The sequence below is a fragment of the Pundamilia nyererei genome, unplaced genomic scaffold, assembly GCF_000239375.1.
Source record: "Pundamilia nyererei isolate P.nyererei 1_Seehausen unplaced genomic scaffold, PunNye1.0 scaffold00002, whole genome shotgun sequence".
NCBI classification, from domain to species: domain Eukaryota; kingdom Metazoa; phylum Chordata; class Actinopteri; order Cichliformes; family Cichlidae; genus Pundamilia; species Pundamilia nyererei.
The window spans coordinates 3,466,836-3,476,306 of record NW_005187403.1 but is presented as its reverse complement, the minus strand read 5'-3'; the positions used below and the strand labels follow the sequence as shown (position 1 = coordinate 3,476,306).

The window sequence follows — 9,471 nt, the reverse complement described above, 5'->3', positions numbered from 1 at the left end:
TGAATTTTTAGCTATTTATTGACAGTAGCAAAGGTTTATTCCAGATATGGTGTTTTTAGGGAGGCCACAGATTTAAGGGGTCAGTAACATGGAGGAAACAGAAGGACAACGTGAGCCTTTAACACCACATTTTTACAAACACTCTCACTCTGACCACACAGCACAAGCATTAAGGAAGTCTGGTGGCAAAGAGGAGGTGGAATGAGTACTAAAATACCTTTCATGGAAATACTGCTACTCGAGATTTAATACAGAGTACTATTCTAAAAAAAAGTTACTCAAAAATAATTCACTTAAGAGTATGCAAGTACTTTCAGGTGTTGCACATGTTACAGAATGCTCACAAGCCAAAAAGAATTTGACGTGTTTTTCCATCTTCTCAGGTACTTTAACTGTTACATTTTCCACCCCTTGAAAAAGGACATTACATCTTGTGCCCCACATGGTCCTGTCAAGTTTCAACACTCTGGAGTCCCAGTCCCTCTAGTTGGCCTCATCTTTGGATGCTTCATCGAAATTCTCCACCAGATCTGAAACAAAAGATTAGACATTAAATTGATTGATTGGGGAAGAAAGTAAATGCGTATCCCATCTGCACAAGTGACTCAAAGGTGCTGGAGAACAATTCAGGAAGTGTGTGTTTATGTGAAACAGGATACTTGGTGTAATGCAATTCTTTGCTCATCTCTCCCACTCCTACACACAGACGGCAATGTGCTCGACATATGAGGCCCTTATAACTACTGAAAGCAGCTGTAAAAATGACAGCAAAGGGCATCAAAAAGTTGGCTCCAATTACCCCGTGAAATGTGAGAAACCCACCTATCCAACTCAAAGCTCAGAGGGTCGGGGGTTCAAATGGAAACAATTCAAAAGGTCTGAGCAAACATGTTCCTTCAGTGAGAGAACAAAAAGAAATCCTTAACTCCAAAAACAATGTGATGGCAATGGATGTTAACCCCTGAGCCATCGGGCTTCAACTGCTGAGTACATATGTAATCGTTTGTTACGTTAGTGAGAGCTCGAGCTGGAGGGAGAGAAGCCCTGGGAAAAAAAAAAAAAAGAGCTGAGATTATTGTAATGGCAACCTCATGTGCTCGGTCCATTTTCTTCACAAAGAAAAGCAAACTGAATCTTACAATCCTATAAACAAAGAACATGAGATTCAAACAAAACCCAGCACTGCACCATTGTCAAAAGTAACTGATGAGTCCCCTTCACATGACCCCTTTTTATGAGCCAGAAAGAAAAGCAAACCCACCATGATTTTTTCTTTTCTTTTTTTTTTAGCTAACAGAAAGAAAGAAGAAAAAAATCCTGCAGCAATAAATGACAAGTGTAAAGCAGGATTTCCAAACAGAACCGCAAAAAATCTGTAATGTGAGGCAAACAGATTTTTCTCGAGAAATGTCGGGCTGGTCTTTGATTCTGAGTGGTGGAGCAAACTGCTCAGACACTTGGATTCAACATATGAAAATTGCTCACCTGGAACATCATCTTCTTCTTCTACTGCAGCAATTGGCGCTTTTCCATCTGCAGCTGTAAGAAGAGAACAGATCTGTGAGAAGCCTTAGAGTAGCCACAAACTAAACCAAAGCCTTTTTCAGACACAGCTGGCTTCATCACTCCATCACACTGATAGCATTCTTCATGGCTTCACTGAGACTTTACCAGGACACGGACCAAACTATCCACCGTGCTAGTTCAATATGGTACAAGCAAAACAGAGTACTGCTGCTTCACAGCAAGAAGGTTCTAAATTTGAATCCACCATCTGGCCGGGGTTGTTCTATGTGGAGCTCTGTGTGTTCTCTCCAGGTACTCCGGCTTCCTCCCACAGTCCAAAGACATGAAATTATTTGGGTTAGATTATTGGATGAGTTTAATTTGCCCATAGGTGTGAATTTGAGTGAGAACAGTTGTCTGTCTCTCCGTTAGCCCTGTGATAAGAGTATCAACCCGCCTAGGGTCTTCCCTGCCTCTCGCCCTATAACAGCTGGGATGGCCTCCAGCCCCCGCGTAACCCTGATAAGGATAAGCGGAAGAGAATGGATGGATGAATTTAATTAGATGCAGTGAATCAATCCCACAGCTGTAACAGCTCATCAGTCTGAAGTACACAATGTTGCATGTAGTTACCCTGATCTATCCTGTCTTCATGTTCTATGATATTACAAATAAATTAAATTACTGTTGTTGTGCAATATGTAAATATAAGGAAATCTCAATTGGCTAATGGATGGATTGTGTTGCCGTCTGCTGCAGCAGGTTTAAAAATTAAAAATAAAAAACCATACAGGACTTCTAGGAACAGCTAGCAGCAACAAAAAAGCTTCGCCTGCTGTGGAAACTCTGTCAAAACACAGATTACAAACATTAACAGCTAGTCTTCTTATTCTGTTGTCACTGATGTGGTCTTCACTGCAGTCAGATTTTAGAACTATTGCATTTTCACTCTGCAACAGACCTGAAACTGCAGAACAAGCTGCAGGAGAGACGTGAACCTGTAATCTCAGATATGCATTCAGACTTTAGTTTGCTATGTATTGTTGTATTTAATTTGATGGGAGGTATGTTTTATTCGGTATACTGGTGTCACCAGATGTAAGTGGTGGTGTTAAAAACTGCAAATTATTGTTCTGGGGTTAAAGTACAGTACCATCAGAGCTAACCACACTGTATGATTGACAGCTTACAAGCAGTCAGACGTTGACGACTGACTCAGCGTCTGACTGCTAGTAAGGATTCTTCCATTTACTGTAGGTTGGCTGACAGTTTCTATGCATTAGAAACGTTGACTCTTACAAAAAATAGCTGTGCAAGCAGACATGAAGCTGATACCATAAAATGTGTCAGATTAACAGAAACAAGTGGATATCTGAAAACCGCTAAAAGTCTGACTAAACATGCTCAGAGTCTAAAGTGTGGTCAACCACACGCTACATTATAACTTGAGGCTACCGACCTTGCTTGGGCAGAGCCTCGGCGAGTCTCCTGAGGCTCGTCAAGCTGTCTGCTCCCAGCTGGTTCAAGATGCCTGGCAGCATCTCAGTCAGCTGTTTGGTCTCAGCGTGGCCGGTGATGGTGAAGGTGTTGGCTGCGAGGGAGGCCTGCACTTTGGGATTGTTGAAATGGATGACTGTTCCTTGATTTGTAAACATGTTGACCTGGAACCGATCAAAACAGATTTCCCATTCTTAGTGATAAAAATGACAATCTGTAAGAAAAATCACAAGCAAAGGGATAACTCAAGAGTGATTTATGCCCCACCTCCTCAATGCCGGAGATGTTGTTCACACCGAGTTTCTTTAAGGAGAACTGTAGCTTCTTGTCATCTGCGGTTGCTGTTCTGTGGACCACCTTCTTCTTTCTGCGAGCTGTTCCCTGAATGTGGGCATTCGCACAAACATGTTTCTTAGTCAACATAACCTGAGTGATGTTTTATGACCAAATGAGGGAGGATGTTTTTATTCTATTTATATACTGTACGCAACGCTGCCTAAAATTACTGCTGCCATGCAACAAAACTATAGATCAAACTGTTGGTTGTCATAGAAACGAACTATAGAAAATTCAGCTGCTTGAGCTCAGGTTTCATGTCCCTAGATTCACATTTAAAGGGAAAAAAAAGACAGCAGCAGATTTACACTCAGAAAATGCTTTGCAATAAAAAAATCTACCCATTTTCATGTGATGCTAGATCCGCTTTGCGTGCATTACCTTTCCACCGATGCGGACTTGCGCTTGTAACTTTGCAAGTTTTTCTTGATTCATTATTGCTTCTTTCATCTGAAAGGCAGGAAAGTTGCATATTATTATGTCAGTATGTAAATGTAATTATCTGAAAACTAAGTAAGCAAAACAAGTTAATCCACCCCAAAGGAGGCATCAAAATAAAGTGCAACATGCAGATAAGAAAGCAGCACCCTGAGAGCAGTGCAGTTAAAATGTCACCTTTATACTCATCTACACCAGTAAAAAGATTAATAATGGTTTGCCCCATTATTAAGGCAGAGCGTTATCTGGCTGGACACCGACTTGAAACATTTTTGTCTTAACATTTGACCAGATTTAATAAAAGCCAGCTGGCAAAATACAGTCACTTCCCAGTCTGCTGTTTAGAAATTAACTCTAGCTAGTGCAGTCACTGACTGGCTCACACAGACTGTATTTTTGGTCCTTCCATGTGTTGATCAGAGGCCGTCTTACCTACATGACAAAAGCTAGCCAAGCACTTACAACAGGGGTGTCGAACTCCAGGCCTTGAGGGCTGGTGTCCTGGAGGTTTTGGATGCGTCCATGATCCAAAACAGCTGATCTAAACGGCCAGATTACCTCCTCAACATGTCTTAAAGTTCTCCACAGGCCTGGTAATGAACTAATTCAGGTGTGTTGACCCAGAGTGATATATAAAACCTCCAGGACAGCGAGGCCTGGAGTTTGGCAACCCTGACTTACAAACTCCTGTGTATGTGACCACGTGAATTACAGGAGGTCAAACACACACACAGTGGTGTTATTCTAAATAATCTACAAAACAAAATATTTGGTTTGTATTTGTTCTTATTTTTCATTTAATAAGGCCACTCTGGCATTTCCAGCTATTTTCTCTGTTTTGTTTGTTTTTCGTATGCCTTTGTAAACTTAAATGTTTAATAAACCGAGCTGCGTACACGCATCCATTTGTGTTTAAAAAGCACAAATTTGCGTATTAAGAAACTGTCATTGAATACGGGTTCTGTTGATTACGTTCACACCTGCTGATGGCCTCTAATTAACCACGTGACCAATTAGCTCTAACCATAACTTCGTTTTTTTCCCCCACTATACAATTTGGCTAATGACTCACAAAAAAAAACAACATACTGTGTGCCGCGAAAATTCACAACAACAGTGCTGGGCAAGATATGCCTGTGAGGAAATTAGATGAAAACAAACAAACAAAAGTAAGGCGGGTGTGGCTGTGGTAATGGGCGGTAAAATAAGATATTAAAAACAGCAAGCAGACATTTTAAAAAGCCAGAAAGGAGCCGTGAGCGTCACAGCAAGCGCTGCTCGTTTCACAGGTTAATTAGCAAACGCCTTTTCCCTGTAGTGTGAACTACCGAAGGTAGACCAATATTAAGTTATTGTTGCTCAAATAAATTGAGGCGAAAGCACCACCGCTAACAGCAGGTCTGGTTTAGCTGATGAACACTGAACCGAAATGAGGTGTGGTTTAGCTTTTGTGCCAGAACTTGCAGGCTAACTTCTGCTAGCTTCTAAGCTAACTGGGGAAATTATCGGCCTGTCAGTCACAGCCTCTCACAACCCCGTCAGTACGGTTAGCTTCACACCGCGGCAGATTTCAGCCATCTAGTCAGAAAAGGCTTTCGTTTACCTCTTGCCGTCAGATCAGTGGAAAAAAGAGGAGAGAAGAAGGTATTTAAAGCTCCTGACTGACCTGTAAACTAACAGCAAACACATGCGGGGAGCAAGATGGAAGCGAGAGAGGAGGGAGGAAGTGACGTAGTAGAAGAAGAGCGAACTAGCGCGAGTTGGGTTTTCTGCCCTGAGGTTTGCTTTCCAGGCAACACTTTCGAGATTCTTGCAGATTGCCAACCATGCCTGAAAGTTCTTTATTAGGGTAAATTTAGGGATTTGTTATTTATGAGAGTTTAAGGCCTAAAGCCTCTTAGACAATACAGAATCATTTTGTAACTACACAGGCTATTTTATGCCATAGAAAAGTGGGATAATTTTGATATAATTCCAGGTTTGCAACAAACAAGTCTTCTGGAATAAGGTCCTTTAAAGAGATGCAGCCACACAACACAACATATCAGCACAAACACATTATACAAACTGTCGAGCATGATGGTGGAGGGGTGACTATTTGTTTTTGGGGTTTTTTCCAACTACAGGGCTTGGGCACCTTGCAGCAAAGCACACCAGCAAATCTACAGCAGAATGGCTGAGAAAGAAAAGAATTAAGGTGTTGCTATGCTTGAGCCAAAGTCCAAACCCTAACCCAATTGAAATGCTTGTAGGAGGAACCTTAAGAGAGCTGTGCATAAATGAATGCCTGCAAACTTCAGTGAACTGAAGCAACGCTGTAATGGAGAGGGGGGCAAAATTCCTTCACAATGATTTGAAAGACAGAGAGTCATTCAGAAAGCAATTACTTCACGTTATTGCTGCTAAAGGTGGTTCTACAAGCTACTGAATGATAGGGTGTGCTTTTATGGGACTCTTTTTCACAGAGTCCCATGAAAACTTTGTTTCATTATCTGCATGTTTAAGAATGAATCTAATTTGAGAAAGATTGAGAGCGCCTTCTATCAACACAGATGTCAGTTTTGCTTGCTCTTTCTGCTTATATCTTATTTTTATACCTGCGGATTATATGCAATTATATTTGGTGATCATCACACCATACTGTTTATTTATTGTTGGAAACTTTGGCTAGCTTTTGTTATGGATTTCCTGATGTCTGTCTCTATGCTAGATTACTAATGAATGAAAGTTTATTATTTATTCTGTCATCTCTTAAGTAGTTGCTATGGTAGTTGAACAACTGTATGTGCTTGGATTGCCATGAAAATGAGATATCTCAAAGGGGTTTGTACTAATAGATACATTTTTAAACATGACCACAATGTGGCAATGCTTAAAACAAATGAATAGTCCGATTAGACTAACACTATCAGGTAACAAGCATGTCATCCCAACTCAGCTAACTGTGTGAAAGTAATCGGGACTGATTGCTGATTTACAGAGATAGACAGATTATTACACTCTTAAATCTAAACCGACAGTCAGCTTAAATCACCAATTTATTTACCAAGCACTCCAAGGATGTCTTTTAATTGTGCGATGATACACAAAGGCAGAAGCAGAATATGCAAACAGCACAAGGAAAGTCCCCAGCTAACCAGGCAGTTCAAACCCAGCACCTTCTTGCTTTGAGGTGACAGTGCTAACCACTGCACCCCAACCCTGAACAATGTGAAATGGGATAGCCTGTAAAGTGAGCTGATTGCTTGTTGAAGTATGTCTTATAATTAGGTTATTTTCTGTTTTCAGGTCTTTGTAATGAACCGAAAAAGATGAGGGATTATATCCAAATCCTACTTAGAGCCACAAGATTATAATTGGTTTGGGATTAGCTACAACCTCAAAGGTGAAATTCCTCAAAGTGGCTGATGTTTATAAAAGAAACCAAGCCTCAATAGATCTATTCTTAATTATTTAAGTTTAGTTTTTTAATGTTGCAAAAATTTTGGAAAAGTGGTGTATCCTATCCAGCTCATATTCACTTTAATGTATTATAATAGAATATGTGATATATCAGTCAGGCTTTAGAACACAGAAACTATTCAAACTATTTAGTCCCCAGGTTAACCACTGATGTCCTTTTAGCAGATGATAGGGAAAAGGGTGTAATTTTGATTCTTTAAGGCATAAATGCAGCCTTTGACATGGTAGATAAGTCATTCTGAATACCAGGTTGGCATTGAGGATACTGGAGTTAGCTGGTTTATAGAAACAAACTGCTGGCTCACCTTAGGATAACTATTCACCAGCAGCAGCTTACCTATGGTGTCCCACAAAGTTCATTTCTAGGTCCCCCTCTATGTATATGTTTCCACTGGGCAAATTAGACAAAGTCACAACATCTCTTTTCATTGCTGTACAGATGACAGCAGGTGAGTGAAAAGGGCTCGCTGATGTAAGCTGTTGGATGGCACAAATGTTTCTTAACTCAATTTATTTTAATAAAAACACTTAAGAGTTTACTGAGCACTTTTAAAGCACATTTGAATGAGTCTCCAAGCTTCATAGGTAAAATGTTGACCCCCATATGAACCCTTTCACAGTCCAACTGTGAAGCGTAAATCTAAGTCCTGTTTTTGCCAACATGAACCCTTAGCTCTGCCCAATAAGACAAGGCTCACAGAATCGGTGACTTTATTAAAATCCCTTCCAAAATCCCATTCCTAACGACTTTCTTATATGTTTTTCATGTGATGTTGTCTCTTTCAGTCTTCTCGATGTCTGTCATCCTTTACTTGTCTTGCTTGTCATTTCTGTTATTGCTTCATGTGCATGGTATTCATTCATATTCACAAATGTCTGCATCGCATTCTATTAATGGTGCTTAGATTGTGTGCCAAAGCTAGTTACTCTTGCTTTCAAAAAAGAACAGTAAGTCAAAGAAAGTCAAGTCAATTGCAAGGAAATATTTATTTGTTTCTGTTATTGTTTCATGCTTATGGTATTCATTAATATTTGTTCTTTGTATTTTGTTCTAGTTTCAGCTCAGTTTTATGTCTTTTTTGTTTGGTCTTAATTTGGGGGTTTCTCTTTGAATATATTTATGCTTTCTGTTATTACAAATAGCAAACACTCAAACCAATCAGTTAAAGTTACATATAGTGTGCCACAGGGGAATGTGTCCATATTCATCTAAACATATTCTGCGAAAACAAAGAATGAACAAATTACATTATACACCTGTTTTAAGCCAATTATCGTTATTATTATTATAATACTTCGCACCTTGTTTTGTTTTGTATATTTGTATATCTACTACACCGATCACTGTGTAGTGATCATATACCACTGACGTTTATCATGTATTCTTCAGATGAGTCTACATCTGGTCATTTGTCCTCGTGTAACCATATAAAGTAAAAAGCGTGATTTTGTAACAAGAGTCGCGCTGAAGTGGTCCCAGGACCCGAGAGGGATAGAAAGAGCGAGAGAAAAAACCCACAAACTTGTGAAATTATGCGAACTTCCCGAGACTGAAGAAATCACTTGGATGAGTGATTGAAGGCTTCTCCCACTGACAACTACGTCCAGATGAACAGAATCAACTTTTTGAGATTTCCTTACCTGGATGATTGGGCATGCATCAAGACATACGCACTGTAACGCTTCCAAAGCCTCAGACGTTGAGATCGATATTTTCCCTCTAAGTCTTACAAATGAAGGCACTTAGTCGACTAATTTTCACTAAGTTGGTTTGATGACTGATCAGGAGGGAAAGTCGAACGATTTTCGTGTCAGGACTGCGCGGAAAGTGTGCGCAAAACCAAAAACATCAGCATAAAATGTCCGCAGTTAATCTTAAAATATGACAAATGGACTCGACTAAGTATTCTATCAGGTGTCCTCTCAGGGCAAAAACTCTCTCTTGAATTCAATTTATTGAGTGTTTTTATTTTTATTTTTATTTTTAGCTTATTAATTATTTGTCTATGACGGCTCTTAGACATACATTCCGGGCAACACATCATTGCCCTTTTCTGCATGTGATACACATTAATCACATGCTCCACTCAGACGGAGCGTTTTGGTGACATTAGGAGTTTTAATCAGAGCAAGATCGAGGCAGGCAGGGTTGCCTTGAAACAGCTACTGAAAGTGCTTTCTTGGTTGAACTTAAAGACACTTTAGAGGTGCTTTACCACCTATGCATTTTAT

General features: G+C 39.9%; 1 protein-coding gene across 3 annotated transcripts; it reads right to left on the bottom strand.

Annotated features, from left to right (window-relative positions):
• btf3 (basic transcription factor 3) lies at positions 1–5,524 on the bottom strand. Of its 3 annotated transcripts, none has more exons than XM_005720176.1 (6): positions 5,444–5,524; positions 3,721–3,789; positions 3,271–3,384; positions 2,966–3,167; positions 1,486–1,539; positions 1–530 (listed from the first exon to the last, which is right to left on the bottom strand). In XM_005720176.1, the coding sequence occupies exons 2-6, from the start codon at positions 3,787–3,789 to the stop codon at positions 484–486; spliced, it is 486 nt and encodes a 161-aa protein (XP_005720233.1). In that variant the 5' UTR covers positions 5,444–5,524; the 3' UTR covers positions 1–483. The 3 variants fall into 3 exon arrangements, with proteins under 3 accessions (XP_005720233.1, XP_005720234.1, XP_005720235.1); XM_005720177.1 differs by having other exon boundaries at positions 5,381–5,445; XM_005720178.1 differs by lacking the exon at positions 5,444–5,524 and adding an exon at positions 4,240–4,262.
• Between the last annotated feature and the right edge of the window lie 3,947 nt (positions 5,525–9,471).

Bases quoted from the DNA above. Each gene is read 5' to 3' on its own strand.
- btf3 (XM_005720176.1), bottom strand. From the start codon at position 3,789: ATGAAAGAAGCAATAATGAATCAAGAAAAACTTGCAAAGTTACAAGCG. The intron at 3,168-3,270 runs GTGGGGCATAAA...GATCGGTTCCAG, and splicing joins ACATCTCCGGCATTGAGGAG to GTCAACATGTTTACAAATCA. The intron at 531-1,485 runs GTGAGCAATTTT...CTTTTGTTTCAG, and splicing joins AGAAGAAGATGATGTTCCAG to ATCTGGTGGAGAATTTCGAT.